The following is a 15,680-nucleotide window of genomic DNA, read 5'->3' as shown; positions in this document are numbered from 1 at the left end:
AGCAGCACTCTTTTAAAGAGTACACTTTTAAAAATTGCAAATATAAAGTCTTGATTTAACATCGTAGAGTGTATAGTGGATTTATTAATCATTTACTATCATTTATGAAAAAACAACCTATATGTAGAAGTACTTAGCCATCCACGTTTTAATGAATTGAGACCTCACCAATAATGTTAAGCCCTCGTTACAAGCGTTGAGTGCTCGGTGACTTATTGAAATTGTTGAACAATTTTGGTACAACCCAATAAACAATTTTAACCTAAAATTGTATAAAGTTGATATTTATACATATTACTTATGTTTGTTTGTTCATATACCTTCATTTTCATTCAACAAGGGGTTCGAAGAGGGAGGGAGGGAGAGAGAGAGAGAGAGAGAGAGAGAGAGAGAGAGAGAGAGAGATAGATAGATAGATAGATAGATAGAAGAGCTGCAGGTGGTGTGGGGTTCAACTTCTAGTGGAAAGGGCGACGATGAGGAGGCTGAAGGTAATGGGTTGGATCGGGTCTTGGGTTCCGGGTCTATATATATATATTTTTATAGTTTTTTTTCTTGTATAATGAGTGTGAAATGTGCGGCATAAAATTGTTTTCAATTAGGTTTTTACCACTCATAGTTTCAGTTGATTCCCTTTTACCACTAAGATATTTATTTGTTTCATTTTACCATCTACAACTATTTTCTAGCCTTATTTTACATTTTTTTTGTCTATTTTGTCACCAAAGTTGTCAAAAATGCTGACGTATCAAAGATATTTTTGTCACTAATATTAATGGATTAGATGACAAAATGGACGAAAAAATGTAAAGTATGACACTAAGAATAGTTTTAAGTAGTAAAATGTAACAAATAAATATCTGAATAATAAAGTAAATATGAATTAAAATTATTGTAGATAAAAGCGTAAAAACACAAGTAAGCCTAAAAGTTTACTTGGGACATGGGAGTGTAGTGAGTAAGAGGTGTGGTAGTGAGAAATTGTACAGGTGTTGATAGAAGCAGTATTTAAATGGGGTATGTTGAGTTGTTGACCAGATAGGGACCAAACGTTAACGTTTCAAGTCTCAGTTTTCATATCTTGTAAAGCCCTAAACTCTCAAAAACCCTTGCAAAGGGGGGGGGACCAAACGACCACTTCGAAACGGAAAATGGGAAAGAAGAAGAAAAGAGCCGAAGCAGAAGCAGAAGTAGAAAACAAGGTCGACATTGCTAACGGCGACTCTCATAAGCAAAATAAGAAGAAGAAGAAGAAACACGAAATGGACAAAGCTCCGCTGATACCTACTGTCACCGTAGCAGTCCCCGGTTCCATCATCGACAACGCTCAATCTCTTGAACTCGCCACCCGAGTATCCTCTCTCTATCTTTCTCTCTCCATTTTCTCACCATCCAAACAGATAATTGCTTTTTTATTTCTGATTTCACTTCCTCTTTCAGCTTTCTAATTTTGTATAAAAAAATCACAGTTGGCTAGTTCGATTGCTCGTGCTGTCACGATCTTCCGAATCAACGAGGTTTCTTCTATCTATACTACTTATTCCGCACTATGATTGACAAAATTTAGAGGATTAGTTGTAGCAATTGATGCGTAAATGTGCGTTGTAGTTTGATTTATAATTGATTATTGTGTAAACAGGTGGTTGTGTTTGACAATAAGAGTGAGAATGAATTACCAGCAGCTGATTCGGATGAGAATGAAAGCGGTGCTGCTTTTCTTGTACGAATCTTGCGGTACCTTGAGACACCGCAGTATTTGCGAAAAGCTCTATTTCCGAAACATAACAGCTTAAGATTTGTGGTGAGGTTCCCCAATTTTGCATTTATGCTAAGCAGTAAGCATATTTGATGTTGATTCTGAGATTAAATTTCTTGTTACAGGGAATGTTGCCCCCGCTTGATGCTCCGCACCATCTGCGTAAACACGAGTGGGCTCCATTTCGGGAAGGTAAAGTCTAATGAATGGAATTTGAGATTTGTTCTGCTATTGAAAATAATGGCTCTACTGGAATACAAACACTTGTGTGACTGTATTTGCTAGTACTCAAGATGACCATGTTCAAGACATTGAACAAGAACCAACTTGAGAAAGGAGATGGTTCAGACTTCCAACTGTAAATGAATATTCACCATTTAATTTTGTTTGTTTGTTAGACTTCTGGGCAAATTTTTTTATTTTTTTCTGATAAATGTATAGGTGTCACACTAAAGGAAAAATCTCCCAACCTTCTGGGAACACTAGTTGATGTGGGTTTGAGTAAGGTACTCTCGTATTCTAGTTTTACTATTCTGTACAAGAGTTATTGCTTGATATTTTTCTTCCTCTCTTTATCCTTCTTTCTTTTTCTGAATCCCCAACTTAGCCATTAATTGATTTAGTGATACAATCTGCAGAATGTCGTCATTGATCAAGTACTTGATCCTGGAACAAGAGTTACTGTGGCTATGGGAGCCAATTGGAATTTGGATGCTGGTAATGATTTTTGTTCTGAATTCTTTTGCTTTTTTCTGATTCCTTTCTTAGTCATTAACGGAGGTTTCTTTTCTTTTGTTTTATTTTTCACTATGAATGTTAAGTGGACAATGGCTTTTTTCTTTTGCTTTATCTAGATATATCACGGCAGGTTGTCTCATCCTCCAAGCCTAGGGAAGAAGCAGGAACGTATTGGGGGTACAAAGTGCGCTATGCTTCCAATATCAGCTCAGTTATAAAAGAATGTCCGCACGAGGTATTCATACATTGACTCTATGACCTTCTTCCCTTCTTCCTATTATCAATACATGGTTTCTCACTAACCATTCAGATATGGCCTTTCTTTATCAACTTCTGTGGTTTCAATCACAGGGTGGCTATGATCATTTGATTGGTACCTCAGAGCATGGTCAGATTATTAATTCCTCTGATCTCACTATACCTACCTTCAGGTGCTCTTCTCTAAATGTACTAACTAGTAATAATAATTTTTTTTTTTGGTGCTTTTGTTAGATGCTGTGAGTATTTGCTTTTTCTGGGTAGCTGGTCTTTTAGCCACTTAAGGTGATTGTTCTCTGTATGATGTAATTTGCTAGATTCCTACTGTGTTGTGTATTCACCAACTAGATTGCTAAGTTATTGGGCAAGCTCTTGATTAATATGGGATGCAATTTCAGCCTCTTTCAATATGTTAACCTCTGATTTAGATGCAAATTCTTTTAGGGGATATGCAGAAAATTGGTGAGAGCTGATGATCAAATGTGAAATATCTGTTAGAAAATTGGGGATATGTATATCAGATTTCCTTGGTTTTTGATTTCTAGAAATCTCTTTCTACTATTACTACTTTCAAGTATATCAAGAAATTTTAGGCATGAAGCAATGAAATTATATGCATAGAGATGCACTTGTTTATCCACCAATGCCTGTTATTTGACTGAATGAAGAATTTGGTAGGCATCTATTGATTGCTTTTGGTGGACTTGCTGGGTTGGAAGAGAGCATTGAAGAGGATGGTAACTTAAAGGTATGGTGTCTAGGGCTTTGATTTGAGACTTTGAATGGTTTTGACTGGGCTGGTGTAAGTCTTTGGTTCATGCCATGTTAGAAAATAATAATAAGCCTAATAGTTCTGTAGGAAATTTTTTTTCAACTTGTGGCTTCTTTTTCAGATTACTTAAATGTTTCAAGTATAGCTAATAATTACATTCTTTTTTAACAGAAATAGAAAACTGAAAAGTAAAAAACAACTCTCTTTTTTCCTTGAACAAGATAGGTTATGTTTAGAAGACTTTACTAGTATGTGGTCTCCAGTACAGTGTTACCAAATGAGATTCTGATGTGTTGTTTGCCGGAAGAAATTATTAAAAGCCATGCTTATACATTTTGCATTATAAAAGTTGATTTTATTTTAAATTAATATGTCTTAAAGTAGCTATTGAATTATAAAAACAAACAACTCTATATTTGAATAACTTAAAATATGTTAGTTTAAGACTTTGTTTATGATCTCGGAAGCATTTGCTTGAGCCACAACTTGTAGTACTTTGTTTCATTGAAAAAAAAAAAAAAAAAGATAAAGGAAAAGGTATTGAATGCTGTTTTTATTGGCATCTTTTTGAAGGCAAAAAATGTGCGAGAGGTATTTGATTTATATGTGAACACATGCCCACATCAGGGGAGTCGAACAATTCGAACAGAGGTACTTCCAGTATTTCTTTGCCTTTCTATTTATTGATGAAAATTTCTTATCGAAAAACTTGTCTTATTATTGCTTAATCTGCATCTTCATGGACAGGAAGCCATTTTTATTTCTCTTCAGTATTTCCAAGAACCAATCAACCGAGCATTGCAGAGAGTTTAGCATTAGAGTTAACTATTTGCAGGCATTTGAGTTTTTCCAAAACTGCAGTCAAGATCATATGGAATCTGAAATCAAGTCATGATTCTTAAGATTCTTGGCTGCCAACACCTTGAAAGACAGGATTAGTAATTTTGCGACAGAAGATTATCCTCTTTTTTTTTGTTAAATTTCTCCCAGCCGGTTCTCAAGCTTAAGCATTCATCTTGAAGTTGCCTGTTTCAGTTTACAATATGTAGTCATAGTTTAAGCTGCAAGGCTGGTAATGACTTGCAACCCTTTTCTTTTTGGAAGAAAAATATGTTCAAAAGTGATGTTCTTATCCATGTTAATATTGAAAAATCATGTATTAGTGCCTCAAATATGTGGGTTGAGCGCAGACGGTGATTTTCTGAACATGGGGTTATTGTTTTCGTGTTGTAAACGTGTAAAATACACAATTATTTTCAGGGTTGTAGTGATCACATTATGCCTTACAATTGGCTGAACATTTATTAATGATACCGTTGTGCGAATAGAATTTTAAACTTTCAGTTGTGTAAGTATTCCAGATGTGACAAACAATGGGAATCATTGCCTTTGGTTATTTCTGACTAGCATTTTGTTGGATATTTAAAATGCCCTTAGTTTAGCTTGTTAAACACATGTTTACGCTCACACAATGAGTCGATGACATTATACTTCTCCATCCCATAATCCATGTTTATTACATTGTATGCATGATTTTCACACAACTTGTTCGTCCCATAATCTGTGGGATAAACAAGCTTTCCACCTTCCCGACATAGAAAGTGTGCTTACAACACATTTAGGAATGGCAATGGGGACGGGCGGGGATGGATATGACACCATTATACTCATAACCAAATTTGTTTTTGGCCCCACATCCACCCAATCCCGAACAATCCAGGGATTCCCATATCCGCATCCGCGGGGAATGGGATCCCCATCCCTAAATCTGCTCCTTTAGTTAAAAAAGTTTATTTATTTATTTAAATTTTTTTCTAAATAAATTTTACTTTAAAGTCACATAATGTAGCTAAATATAAAAAATTCATATTTAACCAAAAGGAAAAAATATTCCAAAACTAGTTATATACATTTTATATATTAATAATATAAAATATTATGAAAATGAAAATGAAAATATTACAATATTAATAATATTATAAAAATAAATTGAAAATATATGTATATTTAGTTTGGGGTGGGTTCGGGGCGGGGATTGCCATACCATCCTCGCCTTGTACCCGATCGGATATTTTCAAAAACTCTCAAAATCCATTCTCGTATCTAAATTTTCCCCTCATACTCGCTTTGTACAGTTCAGGTATCCACCTACAATTGTTTTTTATCATCCCTAATTTGAATATGTTTTGTGTTGATTTTATTTATTTTTCACATGTAACCAAAAAAACATAAAGACATTTGAATAAATATTAATTTTATATGATTTTGAGTTGAAATAATTTATACGATAAAAATTAACGTATGTGGGCTGAGTGCTCGGCTCATTAAAATATAGGTTGGCTTGTTTTGCCTAGAGAGTCCTGTATTCAGACTTTATAAAAAAAAAAAATTATTATATGAAAAAAAATTCCTTGGGTGCAAAAACAATTGCCCATAGCAGAGTTATCCTAATAAAAGAGTAGCAAAGGGTATTATTGGTCTAGCGGCCTCCCATTCCCAGGGGTAATTTCGTCATTTAGTAAGCAAATAGACCCATGTTTGGTTACACCAATATCGTAATTCGGTCCTATATTTCCATTATAAAAAAAACCTAAGAGAGAGAAAACCCGAACGCCGAAGGCAACCCAACTACCCAAAGTATAACCAACCAAACCCTCTTTGTTTTGCCAAAGCGATTATAGACAGGGCGATAAGCACAGAGACATAGACCGCGTGTGTGTGCTATTTCTAAAGCACCGCAAAGATTAAAATTTTCTCAATAAATTCAAAAATACCGTTTAAAGAGATCGTTGGGGTGTTCACTCCCGCCAAGGACCAAGGTCCATGGCTCAGCTAGACAGCCTCGACCACCTCTACAAGACCAAGACTCTGATCTGTGCCCTCAACCTCGTCTCCCGCAACCTCCCTCTCCCTCCTGACCTCTTCGACGTCGTTTCGTCCATCTACGACAGCGCTGAAGACGCCAATCTCGGCGGTGATAAGGGTTTGGTATGGTTTCTTTGAACACCCTTTTGTTTTTTCTGCGTTTTGAGTTATGGGTTTGGGTTTTGGAGGGAGTTATGGAGTTTTGGGTCGGTTTTGGTTCGTGGGTTCTTGTCAATCTGGCTTCTTGGTTTGGTTTTGTGTGTGAAATTGATGGTTTGGGTTGTTTTCGGGTTTGGAATTTCAGTGAAGTTTAAAAGTTTTGGAATTTTATAAAAGAAAAGTTCTACCTTTATGTGTTTCCAATTTGATTTATTCACTGGAGGCGTTTTTTAGCAGCTCGTGTTTTATTGTCTTTTATGGTGCAGCTTCATTACTTCAAAATTTTGACTTTGGTATATGTAATGCAGGATGGAGTTGATACTTCTGCTGGAGAACATTTGTTAACAGACCTTGAAGATGCATTTTTGAATCAACGTCAAAATTGCATGTCAAGTGTTGGATTAACAGAATCGAAGGAGAAACGTTATCAAAGCCACATTCAACATAGATTATCCGAACTTGAAGGTCACTGGATTTTTCAATTTTATGAGAACTATTCATCTTGTGTTTCGCAGTCTTTAGCACATTATGCCATTTCTGGACTTTATGAATAATGTTTATTTAGCATCTAATAACATCTTCTTTATGTGTGGTAGAGCAGTTAGATAATGCTGTTAATAGGCTCCTAATGTCTTATGTAGAATAATTTTTGCAAATTCAATTAGCTAATCAGGTGGGGTAAGCAGTGGGGTGCAGTTGGGGGTTGTTACTAGGTTCAAACTATGTCAAGCAAAAAAAAGAGAACAAGAAGGTTATTCTTTATTTACCGATATGGTTGTCTCCTTTCTTCTCACCTAAGTTTTAGAGTAGATGTGGAATTTAAAGATTTGATTATCATGTCTTCTCCTGTGGTGAAGGGTTGAGGTGAGGTTGGGTTGGGGTAGGTAGGTCATAGGTCTGAATGTTTTTTTTTTTTTTTTCTCGCAAAAAAACTGAAAATTAAATTGCATAATATGACTAAATTGAACATGATTATTGCTTAAATTTTGGACCCTGCAGTGAGATTTTGTATCGCATAATTTTGCACCTTCGGGTTCATGTCTTAATGCAAAGTTTTTAATTCAAAGACCACCTGGAAAGTATTACTTCGATCTTATGTTTAGTGGTCTAAACTGCTTTTAGAGTTCCATAAGTGTTTTTATGTTGTAAAATTTGTTATTGTGGCCAAGAAGGTTACCCATTACTTACTCACTAATGATTTTGAATCAGAATTACCCTCAAGTAGAGGAGAGGACCTGCAGACGAAGTGCTTACTTGAACTCTATGGGCTAAAGGTAAACTTGTAATGAAATTGCTTTGAAAATTCTCTGTCAAGTGCTAATATGTATGAAGCTCATACTTGTAGAGGCAGAGTGGTAATCTTGATCTTAAAATGACTCTTCTTTCATTCATTGAACGGGAAAGATTGCTTTTGTGAAGTAGAATCAATTGTTCCTTCTTTCTAGAAACAAGATAGCATTGCATTCTGATTTCTGAGATTCTGAGAATTGTTTCAGTAAGTCTTTTCAAAAAGAATTGTTTGAGTAAGAAACTTTTTCCTTTTTGCCTGTGAAGCATAGAGAAATGTGCTTTAAGTAATGAGTCAAAAACTTTACTGTATGTGCTTCAAGTTTCTCATTTCCTATCAAAAGAACAAAAACTTTACTGTATGAAAACTTTGGTGGACTTTTTATCATTTTCTTAAATTATACAGCAAAAGGAGTTCTTATCGTGATTGTTATTGTAATTATCTTGTTTTATTTTGTGGCACCGATGGATGACATGCATATGTCCTTGTCGGCAAGGACTTCTTTTGTAGCAGCTAGCAGAATTGCAAAACAAGGTCCGATCCGATGTGAGTTCAGAATACTCGCTCCGTCTGAACTGTGCATACCCTGACAGAGAATTGTTTGACTGGGGCATGATGCGATTGTGCCGTCCACTCTATGGTGTTGGAGATGCCTTTGCCATGGAGGCTGATGATCAGTTCAGGAAGAAACGAGATGCTGAGGTCATATACTAATACATGCATTACTTGTTTGAACCAGTCTTCATGGGGAATAATGACAATCTGGATTTCTAGATTAGATTGCATAGTTTTACATCATGGAATGAGGTGGCAACATTTGATTGAGTATAAACATGATAAATTAGTTACATTTAGACTTTTAGGTGAACTTTTTTGGTGGTAGAGATGCCTAGAGATATCCATGGAATAGTTACTCTTAGGCTTGTAGGTATTCATACAGAGTTAATATGAGTTCACAGACAAGACAGATTAAAAAATCTGGATACATATCAGAAGAATTGTTTATTTGTTATTTTTAAAATAGATAATAAGATCCGCAATGGGGATCATGTAATTGAATGTGTTCTGTGGGTGTATGTGTGTGTGTGTGTGTGTGTGTGTCCTGCAAGCTGCTGCTGATATAGTAACATACCTATGCAGAGGCTCTCAAGGTTAGAAGAAGAGGAGAAGAACCATGTTGAGACTAGAAAAAGAAAATTTTTTACAGAAATACTTAATGCTGTTCGTGAATACCAATTGCAAATTCAGGCTTCTGGGACACGTCGAAAACAGAGGAATAATCATGTCGTGGTATGCTTTCTGTCTTGTTCTAATTTGTTCAACTTTTTACCTTTGATGCCTATTTATATGGGAGATTGAATTCCAAAAAAATAAAAAAGGGTCATTGAAAAATTGTACAGGAAACTTCTGGTGAAGCATAATGAACTTTATTGATTGAAAGAAGCAATTTTAACATTAATTGCATGAAATTTTAAAACAGAGGTGGTACATGAAAAAAGAAGAGAAAAGTTCACCATTCATGTTTATACTTAATTATGGAAGAGACCCAGGATACACACATACACACACAATTTTGATCTATTCACTAGTGAGGCACAAAATACCAACTGTTATATTAAAATCTAACGACTGATATTAAAATCCTGATAGAGTATGTTTCTTTTTTGAAAATATGTTATCTGCTTGGTTTTGATCCAACAGTTTGTGAGCATAAGTTTTCCTGTTCCTTGATGAGTAGGAGAATCATGACTATGCACACACACAGAGAGGGAGGGATCATTAAAAAAAAGAAAAAAGGGATACTGAGCATGGACAGGGAAGACTGGAGAACGAATAATTCTAATAACTCTCAACCCCAAACTGCAATCTTCTGGAATTATCTGCAATCTTCATAAAATCTTCTTTAATTTCAGAAGACAGGATTTATAGTTATTATTAATGGGCTGAACTAATCAATAAAGGTCAAAATGAAAAATAAGGTGTATACTACAGTTACTACATCTTATGGTGAAAGAATCCTTATCAGTATCTTTTTTTTTTTGGCCATAGAATCCTTATCAGTATCTTATTTTAACAGAATTGGCATCAAAAGCAAAGACAACGTGCTACACGGGCTGAGAAATTGAGGTTCCAAGCCTTGAAGGCTGATGATCAGGAAGCATACATGAGAATGGTAAAGGAGAGCAAGAATGAAAGATTAACAATGCTTCTTGAAGAAACAAATAAACTCCTTGTTAATTTGGGAGCTGCTGTTCAACGTCAGAAAGATTCTAAACATTCAGAGGGCACCGAAGCCTTGAAAGACTCAGAAGTTGATTTGACTGAGTTAGAAGAAGATTTGGACATCATTGATTCTGATCACATTGATGACAGTAGTGACTTGCTTAAAGGTCAGCGGCAATACAACTCAGCCATCCATTCTATTCAGGAACAGGTAAACGCTAAAGCAATATTTTCTGCATTACATCTTTTCTTTTTTCACTCCATTCTTTATATTCCACAGTTGTACGGTTTGACCCATGTGATTATTTAATTACTTGAATTGTATTTCACCTTGATACCTCAAATTGGGCTGCTCTGCTTAATTTTTAGACCCCAAATCACTGATTGAAGTTCTTTTATAAAATTGATGAATTCAAGTATTCTCATGTTACTTGTTCTTGGGGAATATGCCCTTTTTGTCTTAAGGGGATTTGAACCTTCTTTGGAAATTGCCTCCTGGCAGTTGCGTTGGCATTGACCTTTGTGGTCTTAAGTTTCAATGTCTTTGAACATGTATGCTTCATTATTAGTTTCTTGGCTATTATACTTGTAAATTCTTTTAGGAGGGTGAGCACATGCTCATGAACTAATTCCCGTATAAAGGGCCAAGCAGTAGCTGGCTGGAGTCTTTAGGATTGTGGTCCATTTGCCTTGCTTTCTGTGTCATCTACTTGAATCGCAGTTCTACATATATTTATTTAAAAATTCCTTAAAGCTTGTTAGTGACTGTTAGAATTTCCGTGTACTTTGGAGGAGAGGGTTTACTAAATATTAAATTTAACAGGTAACTGAGCAACCTGCCATGCTACAAGGTGGAGAATTGAGGCCCTACCAGTTAGAGGGTCTACAATGGATGCTCTCCTTGTTCAATAACAATCTAAATGGTATTTTGGCTGATGAGATGGGATTGGGTAAAACCATACAAACTATTTCATTGATTGCATATCTCATTGAGAACAAGGGTGTCACTGGGCCCCATTTGATAGTGGCTCCAAAGGCTGTACTACCGAATTGGGTTAATGAATTCGCAACATGGGCTCCTAGGTATGCTTGAAGTATTTTTAAATACCTCTCTCTCTCTCTCTCTCTCTCTATCTCTATGTATCCATGCCTGCATCATTGTGCGACACTAGCATGTGTAAATTTATTGAAATCATTTATGTATTTTTCTTCTTGACCCAGTATTGTTGCCATTCTTTATGACGGACGAAGCGATGAAAGAAAGGCAATGAAGGAAGAATTATCAGGGGAAGGAAAATTTAATGTTTTGATCACACATTATGACCTTATCATGAGGGATAAACAATTTTTGAAGAAAATTAACTGGACCTACCTGATCGTTGATGAAGGACATCGGTTGAAGAATCATGAGTGTGCTCTTGCACAAACACTTGCAGGGTATGTTGCTATGTGCAAATAGAGGCCTGGTAACTTTTGATGCTTTTTTATGAAGTCTATGTTTGTTCTTTCAATTTTCTTACCAAATTCTGTAGGATTGATTTGTCTGTTTCTTTTGATGGAGAGAACTGCACTTTTGCTATTTATTTTCTACCCTTGGGTGAACAAACTTAAAATAAAATGAAAAAAAAAAAAAAACCTTGTTGCAAAATTGCATTTAGAAAGTGTAATATGTACTTCTGAAGAAACAAACATAGGAATGAGCTTTTCTTGCAGGCCACATTAGGATATAAAAAAAATCTGATGGCAGCTGGAGCACTCCCCAGCCACCGCTAACTGGTGACTGTTGTGTTGTTGTATGAATTTGAGGGTCCTGCCCTAGTTTTTAATCCCTACAGTTATGGAATGTACATATTCAGACTGTTACCATGCAAAGGTCTATGTGGGGCTAACTTGCGCAAGTGGTCTAGATTTGTGAAATGCCAACTATTGATTGAAGTGCCCAGCCCAAAAGAGTAGAGGGGGGGGGGGGTTTGTGTGTTTAGTGGATAAGGTCCTATGATCCTATGATTTTAGTTAACAAATGTAACAATAGACACATCTTTTTTGTTTTGCTCAGTGCTTTTGAAAATCTTTTCTGTTGATCATTATATCCTTTGCAACCTTAATTCCCAGCACATTTCTCCCATCCTTGTTTCATGTCTATGCTATGCTGTGTATTGGTGATTGAAATTTCATGTCTATTACAAGTAAACTCGCAATTTTTAGTTCTTCAGTTTCTTGTTAATGGAACTCTCTGATACTAGAAATAAATTTCTTGTGCTTGAGCGCCCAAAACAAACGGTTTAATCAGAGTAGCTAACTGATGTTATTGGTGCTGTTGACTTGCATTCTCAAAAGTGTAAAATATGTGGAAGCCTTAGCCCCAAAAAGGAATGGTAGGATTGTCAGTTATGACTTTTTGCTGTTCACAGGTAAATGTAAAATCATATTGGTCCTATAGTTGACTAAATCTTGATATACCGATTATAAAGGTCCAGGGACTTGCAAAATTATGTTTTCTACGTTTAAAGTCTGTTGAAAGTTAATATGTACGGAATATAGTGTTTGTGCTTGCATTAAGATTGAATGCAAGTTATCATTTATTGGGCCTCTTTTTGCAACATTTTCAAGAAATAAATTATTTTTTTGTTTCATAAATCATTCTGATCAATTATCCCAGAGTGTTCGAAAGATACTTTGGGTTGGTTTCCACTTTCCATTTATTTCCTTTTCTTATATATTCTTTAATACTATAACGGTTTCTTTAATTGAATTGTTACTTGTATGCAGCTATGACATGCAACGTAGACTTCTGTTGACTGGTACCCCAATACAGAATAGCTTGCAGGAATTATGGTCCCTGCTTAATTTTCTTCTCCCACACATTTTCAATTCAGTTCAGAATTTTGAGGAATGGTTTAATGCACCTTTTGCGGGTCGGGCTGATGTTTCTCTTACCGATGAAGAACAGCTGTTGATCATTCGCCGTCTACATCATGTGGGTCTTGCTCCTAGTTTCTGTTTATCTTGTTTTTTGTCGACTTTATTTTAATCAAAATTTCCTTTATTTTTTAGGTTATAAGGCCATTCATATTGAGGAGGAAAAAAGATGAGGTGGAGAAATTCCTTCCTGGAAAATCCCAAGTGATACTGAAATGTGACATGTCAGCGTGGCAGAAAGTATATTATCAACAAGTTACAGACGTGGGCCGAGTCGGGCTAGATAATGGTTTGTAGTATTCCTCCATGCCATGATCTGCATATCAGATATCACCCCCATCCCCCTTTTTTTTCCCCGGAAATCCTCCAAATCAATGTTCCTATGTTTCTTCATATGCTGCTTGCACAAAATTAAGTTATAATAAAATTAGAAAATAAGGGCTAGTTGAAAATGTGAACAGTTAACATTCTTAAAGAACAGACTAAACATTACTATGATTACTGATTCAATCAGAAGTTACTGATGAAATTTTCTTTTTAGGTTCTGGGAAATCAAAGAGCTTACAGAACTTAACAATGCAGCTCAGAAAATGTTGTAACCACCCATACCTTTTCGTTGTGGGAGATTATAACATGTGGCGCAAGGAGGAGATCATACGAGCATCAGGAAAGTTTGAACTACTCGATCGTCTACTTCCAAAACTCCACAGAGCGGGGCACAGAGTCCTGCTTTTTTCACAAATGACTCGTCTCATGGACATTCTTGAAATTTATCTGCAACTTCATGAGTTTAAGTATCTTCGACTGGATGGTTCAACAAAAACTGAGGAAAGAGGGACTCTGCTAAAGAAATTCAATGCTCCAGACTCTCCTTTCTTCATGTTTCTCTTGAGCACCCGTGCTGGAGGTCTTGGTTTGAACTTACAAACAGCAGATACAGTAATAATTTTTGACAGTGATTGGAATCCCCAGATGGACCAACAGGCAGAGGATCGAGCCCATCGTATAGGTCAAAAGAAAGAAGTTAGGGTATTTGTGTTGGTTAGTGTTGGATCAATTGAAGAAGTAATTTTGGAGCGTGCTAAACAGAAGATGGGCATAGATGCCAAGGTCATCCAGGCTGGACTATTTAATACTACTTCCACAGGTTTGCACTTGAATTATGCAAAAGAATCTGCTATTATGACATGTTTTGAGTAGGAAAAAACCTGTGTGTTTGTTCACTGCTTCAGGGAAACAGCATTGACTCATTTATTTTAAAACTCGGTAGCATTACTGTGCCTGCACATGCTCCCCACAAATACATTTATGTTCATATAAATGTGGGTTTGTAATACATGTGCATGCCGTTCCAAACTATTATGAATAATTGGAGCAAATTAAAGGTGTTACATTAAGGCCTCTTCTGTTATCCTTCTTGAGCTTTTTGTTGGCACCACATAATCCGTAAGGTCAAAACTATTTTTGTCCAGTTGCAGTAAAGTATCATTATGTCTGCCTTACATATTCAATGGAAGGGATGTCTGCATGCTCAATATATACACATTATTTTTATTTTACCCTCCAACAAGGTTGTATTTTGACGAAAGACATACTTTGTGTTTGCAGCTCAGGACAGAAGGGAGATGTTGGAGGAAATCATGCGCAAGGGTACAAGCTCACTTGGGGCAGACGTGCCAAGCGAGAGAGAAATCAACCGCCTCGCTGCTAGATCAGAAGATGAGTTCTGGCTGTTTGAGAAAATGGATGAGGAGAGAAGGCAAAAGGAGAACTACAGATCTCGCCTTATGGAAGACCATGAGGTTCCTGAGTGGGCATATTCAGCACCTGATAAGGAAATTGCTTCCAAAGGATTTGACAGTATCAACATCACAGGAAAACGGCGAAGAAAGGAGATACATTCTTATGCCGATGGCCTTAGTGATTTACAGTGGATGAAAGCTGTAGAAAATGGACAAGACGTATCGAAGCTTTCCGGTAAAGGAAAGAGAAGAAATCATCTTCCATCTGAGAGCAGTGTATTAGCTAGCGATACTGCAGGGAACGAAGAAAAAGTAGCAAAAGTTAACGAAAATGTGCCCTTGGTGACTATGGGAACTAGTGAAGAGACCAATGGTTTGACCCCACCCTCAAAGAGACACAAGTCTGAAGGACCAAATATAGAGAAACATGAAAGTCATGAAAGTCATTCAGTTGGAAGAAGTGGTTCGGATAGGCCTCTATTAACATTCAAAATACACAGGAAGAAGAGATCAAGCTATGTTAACGCAAGTTCATCCTCTGACGCTAGAGGCCAAAATTCCAATGGAAGAGGAAATGGATGGGCGTGATCGGAATGATTCAGCAAACCCCAAACATTCAAGGGCAGAACATAGAAGGGACCGAGAGGGGCCATGGCCCCGACAAACTTCTGAAAAAAAAAAAAAATCAATATTCATTTTACAGAATATCAATGTTTGAGCATATATCACTGTAAAAACATTTTGTCTTCTACTGTTCTCATGAACATTAGAGATTCTCTAAATTAGAATTCTCCTAACCATTCAAATGCTTCAGAGATTTCAAGTAGAAAAACAAAATTATGTACTCTACTAAAGACATAAAAAAACATTTCAAGTAAAAGAAAAAATGTCTTTTGAATAATGACGCCATCTCCTTTAGAGCCTTTGAATTTTTTTTTTTTTTTTGTTACAACATTTATT

General features: G+C 36.2%; 2 protein-coding genes across 4 annotated transcripts; both read left to right on the top strand.

Moving 5' to 3' along the window:
* The first annotated feature begins 1,144 nt into the window (after positions 1-1,144).
* LOC147294138 (methyltransferase C9orf114 protein) lies at positions 1,145-4,843 on the top strand. Of its 2 annotated transcripts, none has more exons than XM_086233139.1 (11): positions 1,145-1,352; positions 1,470-1,517; positions 1,640-1,801; positions 1,882-1,948; positions 2,198-2,262; positions 2,395-2,473; positions 2,611-2,729; positions 2,846-2,925; positions 3,431-3,500; positions 4,098-4,175; positions 4,276-4,843. In XM_086233139.1, the coding sequence occupies exons 1-11, from the start codon at positions 1,152-1,154 to the stop codon at positions 4,417-4,419; spliced, it is 1,113 nt and encodes a 370-aa protein (XP_086089265.1). In that variant the 5' UTR covers positions 1,145-1,151; the 3' UTR covers positions 4,420-4,843. The 2 variants fall into 2 exon arrangements, with proteins under 2 accessions (XP_086089265.1, XP_086089266.1); XM_086233140.1 differs by having other exon boundaries at positions 4,272-4,843.
* A 1,301-nt stretch (positions 4,844-6,144) lies between these two features.
* Positions 6,145-15,526, top strand: CHR23 (homeotic protein regulator). 2 transcript variants are annotated; one of them, XM_086233463.1, is made up of 12 exons: positions 6,145-6,512; positions 6,857-7,013; positions 7,758-7,822; positions 8,350-8,538; positions 8,977-9,126; positions 9,914-10,270; positions 10,883-11,142; positions 11,281-11,496; positions 12,829-13,036; positions 13,114-13,267; positions 13,520-14,125; positions 14,587-15,526. In XM_086233463.1, the coding sequence occupies exons 1-12, from the start codon at positions 6,348-6,350 to the stop codon at positions 15,306-15,308; spliced, it is 3,249 nt and encodes a 1,082-aa protein (XP_086089589.1). In that variant the 5' UTR covers positions 6,145-6,347; the 3' UTR covers positions 15,309-15,526. The 2 variants fall into 2 exon arrangements, with proteins under 2 accessions (XP_086089589.1, XP_086089588.1); XM_086233462.1 differs by having other exon boundaries at positions 8,347-8,538.
* Positions 15,527-15,680: the final 154 nt, after the last annotated feature.

The sequence above is a fragment of the Dryas octopetala genome, chromosome 2 (assembly GCF_963921425.1).
Source record: "Dryas octopetala chromosome 2, drDryOcto1.1, whole genome shotgun sequence".
Taxonomy (NCBI): domain Eukaryota; kingdom Viridiplantae; phylum Streptophyta; class Magnoliopsida; order Rosales; family Rosaceae; genus Dryas; species Dryas octopetala.
Note: the sequence above shows the minus strand (reverse complement) of the source record. Positions and strands in the feature narration are given on the sequence as shown.

What these genes read in the sequence shown, in the direction of transcription:
- LOC147294138 (XM_086233139.1), top strand. Translation starts at nt 1,152, where the DNA reads ATGGGAAAGAAGAAGAAAAGAGCCGAAGCAGAAGCAGAAGTAGAAAAC. An exon ending in CGATCTTCCGAATCAACGAG is followed by an intron (nt 1,518 to 1,639) that starts GTTTCTTCTATC and finishes TTGTGTAAACAG; the next exon opens with GTGGTTGTGTTTGACAATAA. An exon ending in CAATTGGAATTTGGATGCTG is followed by an intron (nt 2,474 to 2,610) that starts GTAATGATTTTT and finishes TGCTTTATCTAG; the next exon opens with ATATATCACGGCAGGTTGTC.
- CHR23 (XM_086233462.1), top strand. Translation starts at nt 6,348, where the DNA reads ATGGCTCAGCTAGACAGCCTCGACCACCTCTACAAGACCAAGACTCTG. An exon ending in GGAAGAAACGAGATGCTGAG is followed by an intron (nt 8,539 to 8,976) that starts GTCATATACTAA and finishes ATACCTATGCAG; the next exon opens with AGGCTCTCAAGGTTAGAAGA. An exon ending in TTCGCAACATGGGCTCCTAG is followed by an intron (nt 11,143 to 11,280) that starts GTATGCTTGAAG and finishes TTCTTGACCCAG; the next exon opens with TATTGTTGCCATTCTTTATG.